This window comes from Dermochelys coriacea, chromosome 1, assembly GCF_009764565.3.
Source record: "Dermochelys coriacea isolate rDerCor1 chromosome 1, rDerCor1.pri.v4, whole genome shotgun sequence".
NCBI classification, from domain to species: domain Eukaryota; kingdom Metazoa; phylum Chordata; order Testudines; family Dermochelyidae; genus Dermochelys; species Dermochelys coriacea.
In genome coordinates this window covers 251,035,618-251,058,899 of record NC_050068.2, presented here as the reverse complement: position 1 = coordinate 251,058,899, position 23,282 = coordinate 251,035,618, and the positions used below count along the sequence as shown (strand labels likewise).

General features: G+C 39.6%; 1 protein-coding gene across 12 annotated transcripts in view; it reads right to left on the bottom strand.

The window, feature by feature from the left end:
• Positions 1–23,282, bottom strand: part of TBXAS1 (thromboxane A synthase 1) — a 333,339-nt gene that overhangs the window by 95,697 nt on the left and 214,360 nt on the right. For all 12 annotated transcript variants that reach the window (XR_006282785.1, XM_043519073.1, XM_038398078.2 and 9 more), the window contains 2 exons: positions 21,604–21,752; positions 19,561–19,691 (listed from right to left, as the gene is read on the bottom strand). Coding sequence is in view for 11 of the 12 variants with exons in the window: in XM_043519073.1 (XP_043375008.1) it covers positions 19,561–19,691; positions 21,604–21,752 (280 nt within the window). In the remaining variant the exon portion in view is untranslated. The remainder of the gene's footprint in view (positions 1–19,560; positions 19,692–21,603; positions 21,753–23,282) is intronic.

The window sequence follows — 23,282 nt, the reverse complement described above, 5'->3', positions numbered from 1 at the left end:
ATGTCTTGTTCATGCAAAATGCTTGTTGAACCATCCTTCTTTTACTAAAGCTACTTGCTTATGTCAGTTTGTGCCAGAAAAATGCCACAAGAACAGAACTATGCACAAGAGCAAGTTGACTCCAAGCCAGTTTGGACAGCAAATTTGGTAGGGCTTTTAAACGTAGCCCAAAAGGTTTGGATTGACTTTTGAGAGCGGGATATAATACTGCTGTACTGAATCTAAGCTATGAGGCCAGGAGATTCATTTTTCAATTCCTCAAATACCAACATAATGTATCATAGCACAGAAAGAACCCAGGGGTGACTGCAGTGCCAGGATCTGACATGCTGCAGCTTGAAAAGGAAAAGCAGGGATCAAGTGTTTCTTCAAAAGGATTAAATGGGCATTTATTTATTAATTAAAGAATAAACAAAAATATTTTGAATGATTTTCTTGCATCAGATGATACAGATAAAGAAGAAGCCAGAGAAAGGACAGGCTAGTGAGATAAGGGTAAGGAAGGAGCAATTAATTATATATATCAACAGACTTAATCAGATAATATTTTTACATGACATGGGAACAAGGAGCAGCAAGGGCCAAAAGGAGAAATATTTTATGTCCTGTGCTCTAGCTCTGCTGCCAGCAAACTGCAGAGAGAAACTGAAATTCAGAGTGTTTGGGTAAGGCAAGGGGGTAGCATGGAACCACTTCAAGTTCTCTTGTGAACCTCAGTCCATCAAATGAAAGCTTGTAATTACACATGTGAATTTGGTGCCCCTGAAAGCAAGAGGCTGGATTATAGAGGCCAGTGCCAGTTATGGTATACACAAGAACTGTGCGTACTGGCCGAGCTGATCTGCATTACACCCAGTGCCCTGCACGCATGGATTTCCCAGGGTGATGAAGCATGCAAAGCCATATTACTGTATATTGCACTCAGAAATGTGTCCCATCATTTACAACACCATCCTATGCCTAAATTTAGAAATGTGTTCTGCAGTCAAAATGAATGTACTCCTAGCAAAAAGCCTCTCATGTCTAACACATGAAGAAATAAAAGAGCTGTGATAAAAGAGCTGTTACTGGATAATATACCTTCTTTCCCAGCTGTCCCTGTGAACCGAATAATCAATATTTCTGCATACTTTAACTCTTCTCTGTATGGGAAAGACTGCATTTAACAGCCCTAGGAAGACTTCATTAACGTGAAAAGAAAAGGAGTATTTGTGGCACCTTAGAGACTAACAGATTTATTTGAGCATAAGCTTTCGTGAGCTATAGCTCATTTCACGGCTGCTACTCTGAAACCGTTCATTCACGTGATCATTCAACATTTGTTCTGGTAGTCAATGCATTGTGCAATAAAGAGTCCAGTTCTTAGTCCTGGTCTACACTTGAAATTTTTTCCTGTATACCTATTTCAATTAGGTGTGTGATACTGGTAAATGCCCTACGGTGTATGCAGTTGTACCTATATAAAGGTGATTTACACCAGTATAATTAATTCCCTTTCTTGCACAGGAATAGCTAGTTATATGGTATAAATTGTCTTTATACCAGTATAACTATGTCAGCACTAGAGGGGTTGTACTGCTGTGACTCTACCAGTAAATTTAAAGTGGTACAATTTTTCTAGTGTAGACAAGCCCTTAGTTTCAACCAGAGATATATTTTTGTGTAGTCTTGCAAAGCAACCCACTGGCTCCTGTTGTCTAAGAATTGTACTCACTTGTCAAGTCTGAACCTCAAATTTAGATTGTAAGTTCTTTGGGGCAGGAATTGTCCCTTACAATATGCTTGCCCACCATTTAGCAATATGAGGCCCTGATCTTGTTTGAGGCCCCTAGGCACTGCCAGAATAGTTGAAGTAATAATAATTATAATAAATAATAGAACAGGGTGAGCAAAGTTTAATTCACAAGAACATTTGTGCAAAACAAAATGAATTCTAGCACAAGTTAAATATTCACTAGTGTATTGTACTAAAACACTGCCATCGCAATTTTGACCATTTTGCATATAATATGGAAAAGGGACACATCTTCCTGTTTATGAACAGTATGTCATCCAATCAGAGAGGAGAAGCAAATAACTTCTAACTTATTTATACCATGAGATTGGCCCCATAACGCACAGGGACTATTAAAAGCCACTATTTATTGAACAATTCATAAAAAACTTAAGTTTATTTGCACACACTATTTGAATAAATGTGAAGAATGAATGCCACTGAAAAATCACATCTTTTTCATCGATAATTCATGAAGAGAACAAAGTGGTACATTTTAACAAATCCTCCACAGTACACATTTCATCCAGCTCTACTTTACACATCAATATAGAATGCAACATTAACAATCATCAGCCCAGCAAGAGAAAAGAGATTTCCATTTGGTAGGTTGGTTATTACCTATCACAGTGAGACATGCTTTTTTTTCTGGAATCACAAAGGTAGTAAAATCATCCTTCCCCAAAAAGCACAGCATGGTGACTGGGAAAAACATTGGCATAGAAACAAAAAAAGTTGGATTATTTGTCAGTTGCTGGAGGTGAGAAGAGGGAGTCTCTCAGGTACATTCACAGGAAAGAAAACGCACATTTTTCAGATTGACAACAGATCTGATATTGGAAGCATCACCACATGAAAACATTCTCTCGGCATCACATTTAGCTGCTGGCTTACTCTTCCCAATGGGAAGTTTCTTTGATTTTCCTGACAGGCAGCAGAAGCCAACAGAAGCTTCTATATTATATTCAATCTTTCTTAGTTACGTTATTCCCAAGTAAGATGGAGCTGCAATTGCCAGCAGCAAAACAAAGTCACGTCAATGAGATGGACTTCCATTTTTTATTTTTTTCCACACAAGGAAGCATCTATCATTAAACCAATGAAAGCTTCAGATTCAGTTACTGCTTAAAAGACTATAATTTGCATGTGGTTTGCAGGAGGGTAAATGTTCAACTTTGTGGATGACACTTTATTAAATATAATAAATAAATATAATATTATATATATAATATATAATATATATAATATAATAAATAAATATAATATTATTATAATATATAATACAAATATAATATAATAAATATAAATCTTTAATTAAAAGATACTTTATTAAATGCTTCCTGACACCACTGATCTGGGCCACATCATCCCTCTCATTAGTCTCCTTAAACATCACCTGGCCATGCAGAAAAATCACTCTGAATGGAACTAACCAGCTTTGTGCTACAGATGTGTAGCAGAAGAACAGATGGGTGCTGTACTGGGGAAGGCACGTCCAGCAGTATTTATCATTCTTTCTTCAATACTCACTTTTGAGCTTCACAGCTGTCAAAAGAACATAGAAATCTGTCCCTTGTGCACGCAATGTGTCATAATTCTTCTCCTCACGAGAATCAAGGGTCTTGGGCAGGGTCTCAAGCTCACTCAGCCTTGAACTGGGAAACTGCATTTTTGCATAACTTTTAAGTTAAGCCTATAGAACGACCTTTTAACTACTGAACCCTGGCTTTTGGGACCCAAATGGACCTCTTGGGTTACAGTTTTAGAAGGTGAAAAGGAAAGCTCACAGACAGCACCATCAGAAACATTTCCCATGGAATCTTCATTCAGAAGGATGCTTTCAACTGCAAGGATTTCTACAATTTTTTCTCACACATGTAATTCAATTTGGGTTTCAGGTTTGAATGAACTAAACAATACCAAAGCAAATTACACATGAAGCTGGTAGCCAGACTGGAAAATATAATTGGCGAAACTCTCCCAAGATCCTCTCACCAAAACTCTTGCCAACCCAAGCTCCACACACTCATGATGCCAAAATGAAATGCCACTAACAATAGACTACACCAGACCTTCACAGTATGATCATACCTCCTCTTTCCTGCATGCTTTGATTGGCAGTGAAATAACAAAATAGGTTGACAGTAAAATCTCATTAGGATACAGAGTTAACCCACTCATAAAATGAGGCAGTTCACATCTCTTTCAGGGATTGTTTCAGGCTCTCTGCAGATTCAGACACACATAACTATATTAGTTTGCATCCAGTTCACATTTTGAAAGCTAAATTTGGTACTTTGAGGGCCAGCCTCTTGGGGCCAGACCTTTGGCTGGAATAGCTTCACTGGCATCAGTAGAGCAGCGGAGAATAAAACTCTTATTTATTTTTAAATTGAAAGCTTTACTATGGAGCACAAAATGAAGCCCTCAAGGAAGAGTATCTGTCAAATTGAAACAAGATGGTCAAATCCAACTTCTGATTAAAAACACTAAGTTTCACATCAAAAACATGCAAACTCCAGCCTTCTGGGAAAAAATCCAGTCATCCCAATAAATCAGAGATTCTCTTCTTTCTATATGTTTTACACCAGAAATTGGAATTAATTGGAATGCTTGAGTTGACAGGTCCTAGATTTGCCCATCTGGGGGTTGAGGGCAGGGCACTCTCAGCGGAGGGCTCCCAACTCTGGAATTTAGTCCCCCTCTCAGTCCAAAAGAACCAGAGTTTGTTGAACTTCAAGGCAATTGCAAAATTTATCTTTTAACACAGGCCATCCTTAAAGTTATTGTTTGAGGGTGGCTGGGAATCTAGTTTGTTTGCATTCACTAACACTGGCTGGATGGCTTATTGTGGTGTTTTTATTGTAAACAAGTTGAGAGACTGATGATAGGCACATATTATAAAGGAATAAAGCTCCTACTTTTATGAAGTTTTTAATGCAAAAGGATAAATATCAGCCCAGGTTTATTTGAAAGATTCAAGAACATTTTGACAAACTTGGTCTGAGCATAGTGTTTGTCATGAAACCCCAGAGCAGGAAAGTTTTGTTATTTTGCACTTGCTTCAGATAATTTCATACAGCTCAAAATAAAAAGAGTTTAGTCAATTTCCCTGGCTCCAGAAATGTCACACTGATTATGCTCATTGTACTTACAGAGTGGTCAAACTAACTATGAATGTCCTTGTTTGTGGAGGGAGAATCCAGATTGATTCCCTTTTCTCTACAGAAAACAGATGCATCATTATGATAACTTGATCAGGATGTTACATTACCCTGAAGTCACAGCTACAGGAAACACTGGAAGAAACAGTTAGTGAACAGACAAGACAGTCAAATTCTTGGAGTCACCTGCAGACTTAGAGTCAGAGATGGAATCTCCTTTGTGAGGGTGATGACTCTTGCCTTTTTACCAATAAATAAATCAAGTGTTAAGCTAATGCCTAATGCCTAGTAAGATGCTATTTCATTGGCTGGATTAACCACCCACAAACAACTGGAGAGAGGAGCTATGTAGATAGCATTTACCCCATTGGGAACAAGGACATTTGGGTTCTATTCCAATCTCTGTCTTTGAACTACAATTAGCTTCAGTTCCCCCACTGTAAAAGGGGTATAATAATATACAGCTACCTTTACAGGGTATTGTGAGGCTTAAGTTAACTGAGATTTATAAAAACACTTAAAAACCTCACATGAAGGGGGAGAGAGAGAGATACATTAAATAGAGTTTAAGGCCATAATGGATCATTAGATCACCTAGTCTGACCTCCTGCATATCACAGACCATGGAATTTCACACAGTTATCCCTGTACTGAGCCCAACAACTTGTGTTTGACTACAGCATAACTTGTGTTTTTAACATCCTATATAGACACATAGAGAGAGAATATACTATTTCAGTGCATCTGGCAATGGAGTCACCCAATAACAGAAAAATCAGGCTGTTGAAAAATACGGAGCAATTTGTCTCTGCTAGTTTCCACTTAAAGGCAAAAGAATGGTTCAGAGGGAAGGTGACAGAGAAGAGTGCTCAGGTTTCCCCTCTTCACATTCCGAAGAACTTTGAATGGATGGGGGATCTCTCTTTCCATACAGAGAAATTAAAATACACCTTGTGGTCCACATTGCAAAAATCCAATGTTTGAAGGTGTGGGGGGCGGGGAAGGGAAGTGGTGCTACTATACTCCCAAGACTCACTCACCATGTCCAATCCCAGAAAATTCCTCACTTGGTTAATGATCCAGAGATTATTTAGCTGCTCACTTATCGAGCACAGCAGTGAAGCAAAATAAAATATAGAAACGTCAGTACAGTATACAGGCAAGTGCCAGCCTGTATTAGAGGTATTCAGAGTCTACAGAGAAAATCATGTCATTCCCAAGATCTTCCACACAGTTCAGAGATGAAAATAAATTTGAATTTTAGATTCAGTTGCTAATGAATGAAGACGATTTAGAGAGCTATTTCAAGCTGAGACAAGTTTAAAACAGGTCCTTATAGTTCCTCCAGGATGAGCTGTTGCGTATGAACCACAAAGCTTCTAGTTACAGGCTTGATTGAGGCAACACGTAGAATAAAGAAACAGGACAATTCTAGCTACTGAATTCTGCTCAATACCATGTTTTTTTATTTCTCGATGAAGCTACTCCACAGTTTTCTAAAGTGTAACCTTAGGTTTAAATTTCTTGACTTTGAGACTTTTTTTTTTAAAACTACAACATTCTTTATTTCTCTGCACCACCATCACCACTTAAGTTCTTGATACATATTTACAACCATAATGCACTTAAGCAAGGTTATTTTTTCTGGAAGTAATAAAATGCTCATACTTGCTGTCTGGGCAATTCCAAGAACAGTTCATGCTACAGTTTATGATCCATGGCATCAGGTGGACATCCCAAAAGAGCACTTTATCATTCCAGAAAGGGACAAGCAGGGGAATCCATATAAAAACAGTATAATGGGGAGTAACAAAATATCACAATAGAACTTCCTGTGAATAAATTAGCTACACCCAGGGCTCATCTACTCACCACAGCAAAGCACGCCAGAGGGGTGTGATTTGTAAAGCACTCTAACATGTTGGACTCTAACTGCACCCTGTAAACTCTGCTGGCACACTCTAAAAGGTGTAAACAAGGTAAAAAAGGTCTTTACTTGGGGTAAACAGTCTATTTGGAGCTTGTCTACACTGTGTCATCTACATTAACGCTAACTAGATACCTTTTTGAGCTAGTGCTCTACAAATCGCACCCCTCTAATGCGCTTTGCCAGCACAGTGTAGACAAAACTGAAGTAGTTTACAGTTGGCTAAAGCCACTGTGCTAATCCCTTCTTCAGTTACACAAAGTATTCACTTACAAGAAGGATATTTTTACTTCTTTGGATACACTAACTGTCAGCTAAATACACAGGGAAGGGGAAGAAATAATTTTTAAAGAAGAGATGGTGTCTTATCTTTTGTAACAGTGCCACTTTGAATATATGTTGATAAGTACATGGGTACTGTGGAATAGATAACACCTCTTTTTTGCATCGTTAGCTATATATGCACCAATAGAGACGGCTCTAATGTGTATACAAAGCTGTAATTCACTCTTGAGGCTTTTTTTGTTATCATAAGACCAAGAGAGTGACAGCAGTTTGAGCAGTTTATGAACAGTAGCAAATCCCCAAAAAAGAATTCAGTCACACATTTTTTCTTTGAATACTGAACTGAAGAGGAAGGATGTACTGGATGGCTAGGAGGACTGGTAACAGAATATGGAACCTCCCATCTCCAGGTCATCAGATGAAACTCAGTCTGGTAACCAAAAGTCTTCTACTTTCTGACAGCTGGTTGGTGGTTTATCAGTGCTGAGCTGGTAGTCCCAGTCCAAAGTATAATGAAATGATGTAAACATCACAATTTCTTTCCCAACACACACAATTAAGACCATTGTTGGCAGCGTCAGAAGAGAGACCAAGAATGCAATGAGGAGAGAGACTACACTACTCTCCCACGTCAACCATTATTCTCTCCAAGTCAGGAATGAGGCACATTGGCAGTAAGTGATGTATCAGGGCAGGGACCACCTCTCTGTTCTGTGTTTGTACAGTGCTCTGATCCCTGACTAAATCCCCTGGGCACTACCATAATACAAATAATAAATAACAATAAGAATAATTTTGGGGAAAGCTTGAGCTGTTGTTGCCCATACCCCATCTATGCATAAAGGGCCTTACCTTCAGTCAGCTTTCAGAAGCCCCCACCCAAATCAACATACAGTACCAAACACATACAGTATTAGTAGTATAAGATGTCTCCCGCCTCTCTCTCTCGCTCACACACACACACACACACACACACACACACACACACATACACACAGAGCATTCTGAAGTTTATTTTGCCTCCCAAATAATTATCTGACATTCTTCCCCTCCTTTTCTCACAGTGTTGTATGTGTGTGCGGGAAGGACATTGGTATCCAAAGCCATGGAAGCAGAATCACTGACTGACACGCCAGTTACCGAACACAAGACTGATGATTTGGGTTGCTGTTGCAAGAGCTCAATGCCCCATTTTTTTCTCCTTGAGAGATTATAATGGTATTAGCTTAGACTGAATAGTTCTATTTACAGTGTTGGCCTGACATTCAACACCAATGTACACAAATGTACTGTTAGTACTTACTGCCTTGAGGATTGTGAAAGCCACCCCAACATTGCTTTTATTCACCCTTTTTTAAAACGGCTTACATGTGCCTCAGTCTCCTTCTACTCTCCTCCACATGCTTAGGACACCCTCCCCAAACCTGTTTGCCAATCCACCTCCATTGCCTAGTGGAGCCACCTACATATATGCCTTACTGGGTTACCGTGTGATTGTATTACTGACACCCTTTCTCCTTGGTCTAAGACCCTCTTGTGTCACATTGAGACCATGCACACTTTGGGGCAGGTAACATGGCATTACTTGGGTATGTGAGATGCCTAGCTCATTTTGGGGTGCTCAAAATTAATAATTGTCAAGTATTATAGCTATTGTCATTATTTATATTAATAATAAAAAGCACAGTTATACCATTTATTATTATAATTATTGCTATATGTTAATAAATAATAACAGCTGTTATTACTATTTCTTCTTTGAGCAACCATGTCTCTTCAGATGAGGCTCTGTCATGCTACTGGGCTAGTCACCAAACAGGCCTTAGCTCTATGTTAGGACTTATTCCACATTTTTAGGTCACATTAAATTAACCTCTAACTAAAACACATTAGTAGCCTGCGGGGGGAGGGGGGGAAGCGGGGAGGCATATGTGCACAAGGGAGGTAGCTGTTGCCAGGGTTGGGATGGTGGGTAAAACTGGTTTTGAGAGGGAAAGATACATTGAACATGCACAGGATAACCAATGACGAATTGTGTTGTTATCTGAAGTTTCCTGAATGTTCAGTTCAGTTATGGTTTTTATCCAATAGAGGACTCCTTAGTAGCAATAAGCATTTTCCTTTTTCCATTAGAGAGTTTCAATCTGACTTACTAGTATTTACACGTCCATTATATTGCAAACACAAGCATTTTGCACACACTGATAAACACATACAAAAATTATGCATGTGTGAGTGAAAGAGAGAGAGAGAGAGACAGACACACACACACACAGAAAGAAAAATAAGAGGACTTTGTGTATCTTGCTATGCTCTTTCCACAAAACACAACAATGCACGAAGAATGGTAGTCTGACATTTCTATTATCTGGAATGCTCTCAAAATTCAAGTCTACAACACAACAGCAGAAATACACCAACACTTGAGTTGAAAGTATACAGAATACAAATTGCCTGCCTCCTCAACAGTACCTTAACATGTCCTACTTCTTGCAGAGACCCTGATTGATCAATACTCATGAGTTATAGCCAGCATTGTTTAACATACCAATTAAAAATATTTTTCTGAAAAATCACATTGTATGGTAACTATTGACTTGACAGCCCAGGAGGACTCTATGCATTCCATATACACATTTACACAACGTGCAAATTAAGCATTCTAATGAGTAATACTATAATTCATGTGGTGAGCAGATCTGGGCATTCTTTTGTTATTCAACAACTTTTATTTTCCAGAACAAAATGTAATGACATGTTTCAACTTTGTTAATTATTATTCTGACAACTGTGTAAATGCAAATAATATATGTAATTCCTCCTAACTAGAGCAGTGGTTCTCAGCCTTTTTGTACTGGGATCCTCCCTCTCATCTAGCTAGGATCAAGCCAGGACCTTCTCCCCATTCAGGAGTATTTAAAGGGCAGTGTGGTCGTGACCCCCTGACATCTGTTTGTAATCCCCCTGGAGATCGCAACAACCATGGTGAAAATGGAAGAAAACAGTATATGCAGCAAATGTATTAAATGTTTCTCTAAGAAACTGGACCATAACTGTTTAAATTCCAGCTGCTTAAACTCTAATAGGACCCTATCAAATCAAGCAGATCTGTCAATCCCGTATACCCTTCTGTTACATCTAAAATTCTCAAAGTTCCTACTGCAAAATAAAACTTTTAGATATTGTTTGCTTTGAAAAGAAAAATGTCCTGAGTTTTATGACAGTTAAATCTTTCAGACCCCTAACGTTAATAAATTTGGATCCATAATACTGACTGTGCTACAATCAGATTAATTCTCACTGATATTTTCATCACATTTCAAAGTTTAATACTGCAAATAAAAGCTTTTTAAAAATTCATTTGAAAAATAGCATTTTAAACCAATCTACACTTTGTTTAATCCTTACTAAAATCATGCTTAGGTCAGATCCTGGCAAGTTCTACAGCCCTTTTGCAGCACCCTGGTGGCACAAAAGAGCCATGAAGCTGGCATGACTGGTTCACAGAGGATTCCTCCAGCATACGGAATGTACTGAAGATGTGGCCAAGAGAAAAGTAACAGAGTGCTACTGTGCTCTGATGAGCCCTCACCTGGCCCTTTTGGGGACCAAAACCACCTGTCATACTGTAAAGCAACCCTAAGATTTCTCTAAATTGTGCTGGGAGCAGAATTGACCCCCTAACTGATCATAAGATCAGAGGAGCACAAAGGCAGTATTAAAACTACTGTTGTTTCCCTCCCTCTTCAGGACCTGCACCAAGCACAGCTTGGCCAGACTCAAGGATCAGCGCCCCTTGTATGCAGAGTTTCACCCTAAGTTTTTTTTTTAAACAGCAGAGTTATAAACCACTCCCCAACCCCCAGTCACCAAAGGGGGATTGTAACTGAAACACTGACAACAGCTTTTGCTATAGAACAGTTTTAATAGGCCATTGTAGTATTCATTAAGTTGTTAATAATGGATTGTGGCACAAAGCAATTTATCAAGGTTCCATTGTAATTAAAATCACTGAATATTTGGGCAATCACAAAACACCGACCTAGCCCTTTGTGTTTCTGAAATTTTACATTTTGATATGAATTCTGACTCTCTCTCCCTGGAGACCAGCAAAGAGTGGGTTGTAATTGATAGATTTTTAATTGCGATTACATGATTAAAAGGTGTATATTTCAGTTAAAATAAAAAACGGGACACTCAGCAATCCTCCTCGTCCCTTTATTATTCAATGGAAGGTTTTACTTTTTAATGCTTTTAAACATAGCTGCATTATTATTGCTAAAAGGATTGCTGAAGAAGGCATACTATGAAGAAAGTAGCTACAAACAAGATTTCACAGAATCTGGTGTCACCAAGTTTCATAGTCAGAGTCCACATAAAAGTTGATAGTTTTGCCACTGACTTCAGTGGAGCCTGGATTTCACTCACAGATTTGAAGTCCAGAAGGGACCATTATGATTATCCAGTCCAATGGGTCTCCATTTTTTTTACTAAAGCAACTGCATTTTCTCTTTCCTGGGGACTCCCCATTACCCCATCTCCCCATGCTATCAAAAAATCTTTTTGCCTAGGTAAACATAAAATTTTGGTAACCATTTCTATAAGTTGAAATAAAATTTATAAAAAAGCAGCTTTTTGACATTGTCAACAACTGTGGGTAAAAAAAAGGCAATTTTTTGATCAAGGAACAAAAAAAGTTTTGTTTGCAAAATTTCCAGTGGCTCTGGATCTAACATAACCCACATCCTTTGGTACTGATTGGGAAAGTGGAGCCAGCACTGAGGTCGCAAAACGCACAAAACCTACACGTGGAGGTTTGTAAGCTCTTTTCCAGCGAGCTCCTCTCCTCCCAGCATTGCTGAAGGTATCTGCTTTCCCCTTTAATACAGAGACAGTCAGAAGCTTTTATTGACAAATTGCTAAGGGTGAGTACAAAAAAATAGCATAAGCAGGTAGAGACAAAATCAGGGAGGATAAGGCACAAAATGAGTTACACCTAGCAAGGGACATAAAGGTAATAAGAAGAAGTTCTATAAATATATTTGGAGCAAGTGAAAGACGTAGGAAAATGTACGTCTGCTATTTAGTGGGAAATGAGAGCTAATAATGGATGGTATCAAGAAGGCTGAGGTGTTTAACAGCTAGTTTGCTTCAATCTTCTCTAAAAAAGTTAGTTGTGACCAGGTACTTAACATGATTAATATTAACAATGCGGGGGAAGGAACAGAAGCCAAAATAGGGGGAAATCAGATTAAAGAATATTTAGATAAATTAGATGTATTCAAATTGGTAGGGCCTGACGAAATTCACCCTGGGTACTTAAGGAACTAACCGAAGCAACCTCGGAACCTTTGTTAATTATCTTCAAGAACTCATGGAGAATGGAGGAGATCCCACAGGACTGGAGAAGGGCAAACATAGTACCTATCTTTAAAAACGGGAACAAAGAAGACATGGGGAATTATAATCCAGTCACCCTAACTTCAATGCCTAGAAAGATACTGGAACAAGTAAGCACCTAAAAGATAAAAAGGTAATAAGTAATAGCCAACATGAATTTGTCAAGAACAAATCACACCAAACCAATCTAATTTCCTTCTTTGTCAGATTTACTGGCCTAGTGGTTGGAGGGAAGCAGTATTCATGATATATCTTGATTGTAATAAGGCGTTTGACACAATCACACATGATATTCTCATAAGCAAACTAGGGAAATGTGGTCTAGATGAAATTGCTAGGAGGTGGATGCACAACTGGTTGAAAGAGCACACTAAACGAGTACTTATCAATGGTTCGCTGTCAAACTGGGCGGATATATCTAGTGGGGTCTAATAGGGGTCCATCCTGGATCCAGTACTATTCCATACTTGCATTAATGACTTGAATAATGGAGAGGAGAGTAAACTTATAACATTTACAAATGACACTAAGCTGGGAAGTGCAAACACTTTGGAGGACAGGATTAGAGTTCAAAACGTCCTTGACAAATTGGAGAACTGGTCTGAAATCAACAAGATGAAATTAAATAAAGACAAGTGCAAAGCATGACACTTAGGAAGGAAAAATCAAATGCACAACTACAAAATGGGGAATAAATGGTTAGGCAGTACTACTGCTGAAAGGGATCTAGGGGGTTATCATGGATCACAAATTGAATACGAGTCGTCAATGTGATGCAGTTGTGAAAAGGGCTATTATTCTGGTGTGTATTAACAGGAGTGCCATATGTAAGACATGGGAGCTTAATCCACAGCAAAAGAGATTTAGGTTAGATATTAGGAAAAACTTTCTAATTATAAAGGTAGTTAAGTTCTGGTATAGACTTCCAAGGGAGGTTGTGGAATCTCTGTTATTGGTGGTTTTTAAGAACAGGTTAGACAAATACCTGTCTGGGATGTTTTGGGTTTACTTGGTCCTGCCTCAGCCTAGGGTGATGAACTAGATCAGTGTTTCTCAACGACCAGTCTGTGGACTGGCGCCTGTCCCTGAGATCTCTCTGACACAGTTTAGGAAGGCAGCAAGCCGGTACCTGGTTTCAAAAAGATTGAGAAACTCTGTACTAGATGACCACTAAAAGTTAGAAAAGAATGTTGCATATGCTAAAGTAAGCACTACTGACTTGATTCTGAGAGATGCTGAGCACCTGTAACTGCCAGTAATATTGAATGTGATCTTTTGTGCCATCGGATGCATCCTCTGTAGGGGCATTATATATTGCTCATGCATGAGGATAAATCTGATAATCTAAAACACCTTTATCATCTTCAAGAGGAAAGATGGTCTTGATGTTCAGGCAGTCGATGGATGTACAGGTTCAATTTCCAGACCTGGCACACACTCCCTGTTTAACTTTGAGCAAGTCACTTAACTTTTCTATGTCCCAGCTATCCAGATGAAAAATAGGGATAATTATATTTCCCTACATCATAGGCATGTGTCAAGGATAATTCATGAATGATGATGACACGCTCAGATATTATGGTATGGGGACCATGTAAGTAGATAGAATTGTTATGATCCTATATGTTTAAAAAGCAAAAAAGTCAGCCAATAATTCATCAATAAATGTGGATTATCTATTATTTCCTTGTAACAAGTTTGCCTAGTGTACACCATTCCCCCATCTAATATAAACAAGTTCATAGGTGTCTAATCCTTTCATCTGCTATCTCCCAAGAACAATATTTACTTTTTAACATCTGCATTGCATTTTCCACAGTTCACACAGATATGGTTCCTGGAATGTACACAGAATTTAGCAAATTTTTAACTAAGTTTTCTTAGTAACCGTATAGTTTTCCCCTGACAAGGATGGGATCAGACTTTTTCAGTAGGATTTCCTCTGCTCAACTAATTTCAAGCAGCTCTTGAAGCAAATAGTTCATTAGGTCATAAAAAAGAAAAGCTCATGGGAATTGGTGCAGGAGGGCAAGAAGAAATGAATGTGTGCACAGTAATTAGATTTTCAGATGGTCCCTCTCCCCCAGTACACATGCGCATACCCCCCCACCCCACAAACACACACATACACCCACACACCTTACCCTTAGTAAACCATTCAGTGGAGCTCTGTGTATTGTTCTCTAGGAATCAGTGTTCCAGAGATTAAAGATGTAATCAGGTCATGATTTCCACAGAAATATATTAAAAGATGCCTGTTTTTTTACAATGCATTATTATACTTTTAAGGCACTGACAACTAACATAGAAAGCAATATACTCCTCTGCAAGGTTTTAAATATTTAGTGCCAATTTTCCTCAAAATTCAGTTCTCAATGTCACCTGGTCTCTTTGTGCTGTTCTGTGGTTGGGGGTGGAAAGCTGGTAGATCTCCACACTTGGGAATTCCCCCTGCTTGAAGGAATCCTTGGGAGGCAGAGACACAGCATAGCCAACTGTGGGGCTCTTCCCTATGCAGCACCTGTGTAAGGTGTGTCACATTTGGGGAGAGGGGGGCAATGGACGTGGTTACAGCATCATTGTACCCTGGCAATTCCCGGATGATGACTAGCCCCTTGTGGGATAGAGCTAGCACAGTGCGCAGCCATAGGGCTGCTCTAACCTATAGTAAGGGCCACACCATCCCCATTACTGACAGCTGAAAATGGCTTCTCTGTGGCACCTCATCCTGGAGACTGACGTCCTCCTTTTACACCCAGAACATGTACAGCATAAGTAGAGGCGGTACAAGCTTCCACTATACTTCGATACATCTCCACCCTGGCCTTCAGTTATGGACAATGCATTCAGCATACCTAGTAAGTCCTTGGCCCTCAGCCAGATTGAGACTCAACCACCCAACAAGGGTGCTAAGAAACAAATTCTGGTGATGATTTTGTCACCTGTTCATTAGGATCAGGATTGAGAAGACCACAAGACCCATCAGACAGTAATGATGTTTGATCACTATCTACCAGGCATGGATTTGACAACTATGAATTATTAATTTTGCATTACACTATGCTGCTAGAAAAGTAGGAGACATTTGGAGAAATGATAAGAGTTGTGCATTTTAGAAATTCATTTCTTCTGACAGGTTTACTTTTGGTTGTAGCTTCTAAGAAACTCTCATTTTCAGTTTAAGGCAGTCCTTGTTTCAAATTTTAAATTTGAAACAAGGACTTTTAAATTTCTCTGTTGTGAGGATTAACTAGTTAATATTCATAAATCATTCAGAAACTTAACATTGTTACATATGAGCTAAGGGTTGTTGTTATTACTAGGGATTATGAGTGAAATCCTTGCCTCACTGAAGTCAATGGGAGCTTTGCCCTTGACTTGACTAAGACTTACATTTCACCTAGATTGTTTTTTAAAAGGGAAACTCATTTTTGAGGACAGAGAAAGGCATATTTTAGACCTCTCAGCTTGAAAGCCTCTTAAAATAACAGTTTCCCCCTCTCTCTGTGTGTGAATTTCTATCAGTTCATCTTTTAGACCTTTCCACCAATATCCATCTAGAGTTTTACAATTACACTGCAGAAGTAAGGACTGGCATACATTTCTTGGAAGGCAAATTGTTATGTGGATATGGATAAGCAATATCAAAATACTAATTGAAAAACCATCATGTATTGAGACAGCCCACCTACCAAGTCTCTGGAAATATATATATCTATATATATCTATATATATCTTGTTATAAGGATGAAATTCACCCCTGTGCAAAGGGCCAGTGCAAGGCAGATATACCACTAGAATCCCTCTTAAGTTCTCAGAACAGGTCATAAGGGTCCATAGGTCTTGTGCTGGTCCTTCTGCAGAAGGATGAATTTCTTCTGACGTAAATATAAGGAAGCCAGTTTCTTATAATAATTTGCATCCTTGCATGATTTAATGTATTGTAATTAAAATTCCCAACATGATCCTAAAATGTTTCTATACACAAGCCAATGAGTATGACCATCCAGGACTGAAATTATTTTACTGACCATGGGAAAATAGTATGCAATTAAAATGACATCTGCAGTACTACCTGATGGGATAAGAAAAAGTGACATCCCAGATCTCATATAAATGGCAAACATATTCTTAGATCTAAACCTGGCTGTAAAATCACTATCTATCCAGTGCGATTATCTTCAAGCATTGTTTCATTTATGGATATAGCACCAGTGATAAAAGGCTGACTTTGCTCATTATGTTATTTTTTAAGTCTTCCTTTTCTTTCCCATTTATTCTTCCTGCATGTCAGTTGCAAGTGGGAGGAAGATGTGTTCCAGCTGAATCACTTTTGGGGGGCACTTAGTTGTTTTACAGTTTGTTCCAAATGATGTTTTTCAGCAAAAATTAAATAAACAAAATTTTAAAATGGAGATGAAGAGGATAAAGACAATGCAACATTTAAGAATGGGGCAATCTAAAGATCACTCACTGGACCAATGCAGCACCGTGAGTTCTATAACCTGGCTCATGGCTATCATCCTTAATACAGAGATGCAAACCAGAGACTACAGGTAAAAACCTGGCCTCACTGAAGTCAATGGCAAAACTCCCATTGAATTCAATGGGGCCAGGATTTCATGACAAGTCTTAACATTCAGTGTTCCAGCTGTAGTCTTTGCAGGTCATATTTCTATATTGAAATGAAGGGCAACTATATTCTTCTCCATTTTCTATACAAATGAGCATGAGGCTTTTTGGTTCCTGGAAAGTTATGAATGTTGCCTGTATCTGGCAAAATTTGGTGGCAATCTATTCACAAGTGCCAATATTTTCAGAAGTGCCTAATGATTTTGGTTTCAGAGTAGCAGCCGTGTTAGTCTGTATTCGCAAAAAGAAAAGGAGTACTTGTGGCACCTTAGAGACTAACAAATTTATTAGAGCATAAGCTTTCGTGAGCTACAGCTCACTTCACTGCAATGAATCCGATGAAGTGAGCTGTAGCTCACGAAAGCTTATGCTCTAATAAATTTGTTAGTCTCTAAGGTGCCACAAGTACTCCTTTTCTTTTTAATGATTTTGGGTGCCTCTGTTTTTTGGATGACCACCCTGAGACACTTAAAAGGCATTGAGGCACCAAACTCTAGAGTCACTTTTCAAAGTCTTGGCCAAATTCTTGAACGATAAGAACACTGTTACCAACATTTGTAAAAGTTACCATGGGACAATTTTTCAAAGTTGGCAAGAGCCTGGGTGGCAGTAGAACTACAGCGAGCTGCAGGTTGTGTGTACAAATAAATAAATAATAACCACTTCCTTCTAGACCTTCCAGAATTTGCAAATATACCCTGTCCTGCTATCCCTATAAGCACCCCACTCTGCTCCAGCCCTGCCCTGCTCCCCAGCCTCCAGCCCTGCTCTACAAATGAGAGTCCGAGCCACTACCACAATACAAATAAATAAATAAATAACCACCTTCCACCTTGCTACTAGACTTTCCAGGATTTGCAAATATACCCGGTCCTGCTATCCCTATAAGCTCACCACTCTGCATAAATCTTTGAGCCAGCCCTCAACATATCTACAGTTAGATCAATACAGAGTCAGAGAGTCACTCAGGCTGGGGTCTGTGCTGGAAGTGGTGACTCTGTAGGCAGATCAGCCACACCGCCTATAAGTAAAAGCACCTATGTGACAGCCCGAGCCAGAAGCCATGTGCCTCATCAGCATGAACGAGACACGGACACTTGATTGTGGTAGGGCACACATGGGCGTAGGGAAGAGTGAAAACAAAGGATGCGGGGGGGGGGAGAGAGAGAGGCATGCAGAGACAGAGATGAACAGGAGGCTGATAGCTAGGGAGAGAAGAGGGAGAAGGAGGAGGAATGGCCAGAGGAGAAAATGAGGAAAAGGAAAATAAGACAAAAGCATAGCAAACATAAGAATATAAGACAGAGAGGGAGCGATAGGGTCAAAAGGAGCAGAGCACAACCAAAATAGAAAATAGCAATATCTCTGAACACTGATCCGTGTTTTAAATGCATCTCTGATATGCTGCTGCGTAGGCTGAAATCCATGATCTTCTCAAAGATGGCATTGAAAATCTGGGGTTAGGCTGTCTTAGAGGGATGATTGGGAGGGCCTGTTGTTCTTGCATATGTCATAACCCCAAGAGTGGGGTAATGGGTCTCAGTGTGATTTGTTTTCCTTTCATTCAATTGATGTCAAACCTGGATACTGGATAGGGCACCTCCTATACTTCACCATTAACAGCTGGCTGGCATGCATTCTCTGTCAAACTTTACAGCCAAATCAAGTTATACGGGAATAAGAAGTCTGTTGCCTCTAAAATAGAAATCTTGTTTACATTCCTCATTTCTGTCTATGAATCTAGAATTAAGGGGTCAACATATTTGTGAGCCTAAAATGGAGAACCCATGTTAAAGAATAGTCCAAAAGGAAGAAAGCCTGAAGGGCTGTTACGTCAGGGGGTTTAAATGCATGTCTATGTTCCAAATGTTTTGCAGATTGAGAACTGAGCTGTTCCTTTAGAATAGTGCCCAGTGTCTACAGATACTATACAATGCCATAGTATTAGATAATTAGAATAATTAGATAATTTTTCATCCTTATGTAGATGAAAAAGGAACAGTCTGCAAAGTGATGGGTGATAGCTGAGTTGTGTGAAATAATAAATACCTCTTGGGTCTAGAAGCTGGACTGGAAATCTCCTGAGATCAGGCTCCTTATGAGTAATTTTGTACTTCATTGTTTTAAACAGGGCAGAAATACTAATCGGCTTTTCTTGTAGTATTTTAGTAGTTCTTCTCTTCTCCCCGCCACCCCCTCTGCCATACACACATACAAAGAGGGGCAGAAGCATGTAAAAGTTAGACAAAAAATATCACCAATATTATTTTGAACATTATAATCAGACTGAGTTTGTATTTTAGACCAAGGGGTGTGTGAGTTCTAATTTTATCCAAATACACTTGCCCATCCTCACATTTATTACAGAGATGCCTTACCTCATTTGCATCTTGGTGATCTCTCAAGGCAATCATATTTTTAATGGCTTTGATAAAAAATCCATTCATCTCATCACGACTCTTGTTTGGCAAAATCCGGGACAGTGGGATCATTATGAATGGAAATGCAACTGTAAGAGATTAATAAAGAGAACATTGAAGTTGGGTGTAGGAACACTTATCTTCCCCACCCCAACTTTATTTGGGCCCCCATTTAGTAGGCTGTTTTAATTTTATACCACTTATTTCTCTGATTTCATCCCTCCATTACAGACTGATATTGCTTAGCCTCCAGCCTATTTTGACATGACTAGGAATTTCTTGTTAGTCACATGACCTCTAAAGTTTGCCCCAATTTGCAGTTTTGTCCCACAGTACAAAAATTCAATGTGACTTCATAATGCTGGAGCATCATGGTGAAAGAAGGAGATTTCCCCCCTCCCGCCTCCCCAGATAATTAAATCTGAGATTTTTAATCCTACAAGCTAGCCTGGCAGGGAATGGAGTGGACCCATGAAACTCTAGATGGATAGAAACCTATCTCCCATTTCCTGCTTCCTGTCCATGTATAGGAAACTGGTTTTCTACTTTACTCTTTCTACTACACACCCTTTTACAGAAGAGACCAAGGCAGAGGGAACCTGGAAGCAGGATGTCACTAAAATGTAACCAGGGCCCAAGTGTGCACTCCTTCCCCTTAGTATTTACAATCAGTGACAAGAAATCTGAAGTATTGCACTTCAGTACAACTAAGCTGGCAGGTGAATCCACTAGGTTATCAAACAGCTCCCTGTTTGGCTATCAAAACAGTGCACCATGAGCATCTTCAAGCAGCTTTACCAACACTAACTAATTAACTGTCGTAACACTCCTGTGAGATCAGCATGTAAGCCAATAAGCTGTTGTGAATCAAATTGTGTGTGCACTAGTGGCAAGGATAATGCTGATGACCAGCCTTCTCCATGCACATACCCCACACGATGCAGAAACTTACTTTCTTTAATGGACGACTTGGCTCACTAAGGCCTTATTGATACCTGGCCCATTGAAGTCAATGTCAAAACTTCCATCAAGTTCAGTGGGGCCAGGATTTCACACGAGGACTTTACAGATACACAATTCCCAGTGGGGACAGCTCCATTGGTGACAGTACTGGTGCAATCTGCAGTGCAGACAATGTTCAGATGGGCTCAGGAACTTTATACCATCATATTTTCTAACCATACTCTGATCAGGTCTAAATAACAGGATGGTAAAAATGAATGAGCCCTGTCTACACTACAGCTTCTGCAATTATGTTTCCTAATTATCTAAGTATAGACAAGGCCTTAGTCACATTCAGCCTCAGCTGGACTAGAATTTATGACGTAAGGCTTTATATTCCCTTACCAGTCCCATAATGCAGTCCCTATTTTTTCACCTCAAAATAAATACATTCTTTTAATGGCCTCCTATACCAGCATTTATCATCTTCATCCTTTACAGACACCAACCAGACAGCTGCTGTTTAAATGATAATTTTAAGGACTTACCATATCAGGACAGACTTATCCCCTCACCTCATCCCCTTTCTGTATGATTTTGTTTAGGGATGGGCTTTTTACTCCTACCAAGTAAGCAGAGGGCATCCAAACTGCTCAAGCATGGGGCTTATTAAGAATCTGTCAGCAGTCCACGGGCCACACTTAATTCACATAACATGGATTACATTGCAGTGACTCAGTTTTACTATGAAAGTGTGGCCCACAGAGACTACAGGTTCCAGAAGACTTCCATTCAGATCAAGGTGAAGCATTGCCTTATGGGACATGTAGTTCATCAGGAGATATGTTCACAATGAAGATGGAGGTGGATGCGGGCCACATTGTAGAAATCTACTGGGTGTATTTGGTGTGTGGGCTGCAGTGTGAATACCTCTAAAACAAAGCCTTCAGTATGTCTGCCTGCTCCCTCTTCACAAGGTTTTGTGACTCAAGAATAATTTAAAAAAAAAAATATATATATATATATATAAATAAATAGACAAAGATGGGCTATACTTACTTATTAGAATTAGGATGGGCCTAAGCACTGAAAATTCAAAGAACTTTTTGCAGTTCTTAACAAAGGTATCATCAGGATTCTTCTGAGAATCCACGTGGGTACCGAAAGCCACGCTAGCAACAACATCCAAGGTGAAGCAGCCATAACTCCTGCATTGAATTTAAGAACATGACCTCATTAGTTGCTTGTTTGCATCTCCATAGAATCATAGAAATGTAAGACTGGAATGGACCTCAATAGGTCATCTAGTCAAGTCCCCTGCACTGAGGAAGAACTAAGTACTATCTAGACCAGGAATTGTCAACCTTTGGCACGCACCCCATCCGAGAAAATCCCTGGCGGACTGGGCTGGTTTGTTTACCTGCCGTGTCAGCTGATCGCAGCTCCCACTGGCCGCGGTTCACCGTCCCAGGCCAATGGGGGCTGCGGGAAGGGCGGCCAGCACATCCCTCGACCCACACTGCTTCCCGCAGCCCCCATTGGCCTGGAGCAGCGAACCGTAGCCAGTGGGAGCTGCGATCAGCCAAACCTGCGGATGCGGCAGGTAAACAAACTGTCCCGGCCTGCCAGGAGCTTGCCCTGATGGGCCGCATGCCAAATGTTGCTGATCCTTGATCTAGACCATCTCTCACAGGTGTTTGTCTAATCTGTTCTTAAAAACCTCCAATGACAGAGATTCCACAGCCTCCCTGGGCAATTTGATCCAGCGTTTAACTACCCTTAAAGTTAGAAAGTTTTCTTAATGTCTAACCTAAATCTCCCATACTGCAATTTAAGCCCATTGCTTCTTGTCCTATCTCAGTAGATAAGGAGAAGAATTTATTATCCTTTTCTTTATAACAATCTTTTTGGTATATGAACACTGTTATCATGTTCCCCCCTCAGTCTTCTCTTCTCCAGACTAAACAAAATCAATTTTTTAAATCTTTCCTTGCAGGTCATATTTTCTAAACCTTTAATCATTTTTGTTGCTCTCCTCTGGACTTTCTCCAGTTTATCCACATCTTTCCCAGAGTATGGTGAGCAGAACTAGACACAGAGCTCCTGCTGAGGCCTTATCAGTGCTGAGTAGAGTGGAAGAATTCCTTCTTGAGTCTTGCTTACAACCCTCCTGCTAGTACAGCCCATAACAATGTTTGCTTTTTTTCCCCAACAGTATTATATTGTTGACTCATATTTAGTTTATGGTGCACTATGACCCCCAGATCCTTTTCTGCAGTACTCCTTTCTAGGCAGTCATTTCCCATGTTACATTTGTACAGTTGATTACTCCTTTCTAAGTATTATACTTTCCATTTGTCCTTATTGAATTTCATCCTATTTATTTCAGACCATTTCTCCAGTTTGTCAAGATTATATTTAATTATAATCCTGTCCTCCATAGCACTTGCAACCCCTCCCAATTGGTATTGTCTATAGACTTTATAAGTCTACTCTCTGTGCCATTATCCAAATTATTTGTGAAGATATTGACTAGGACCTGACCCAGGGCAGTTCCCTGCAGGACCCCACTCAATATGACCTTCCATCTTGACTGTGAACTGTAACTACTCTCTGAGTATGGTTTTCCTACCATTTCTGCACTCAGTTTACAGCAAGTTTGTCTGGGCTACATTTCCCTAGTTTGTTTATGAGAAGGTCATGTTAGACAACATCAAAAGCCTTACTAAAGTCAAGAT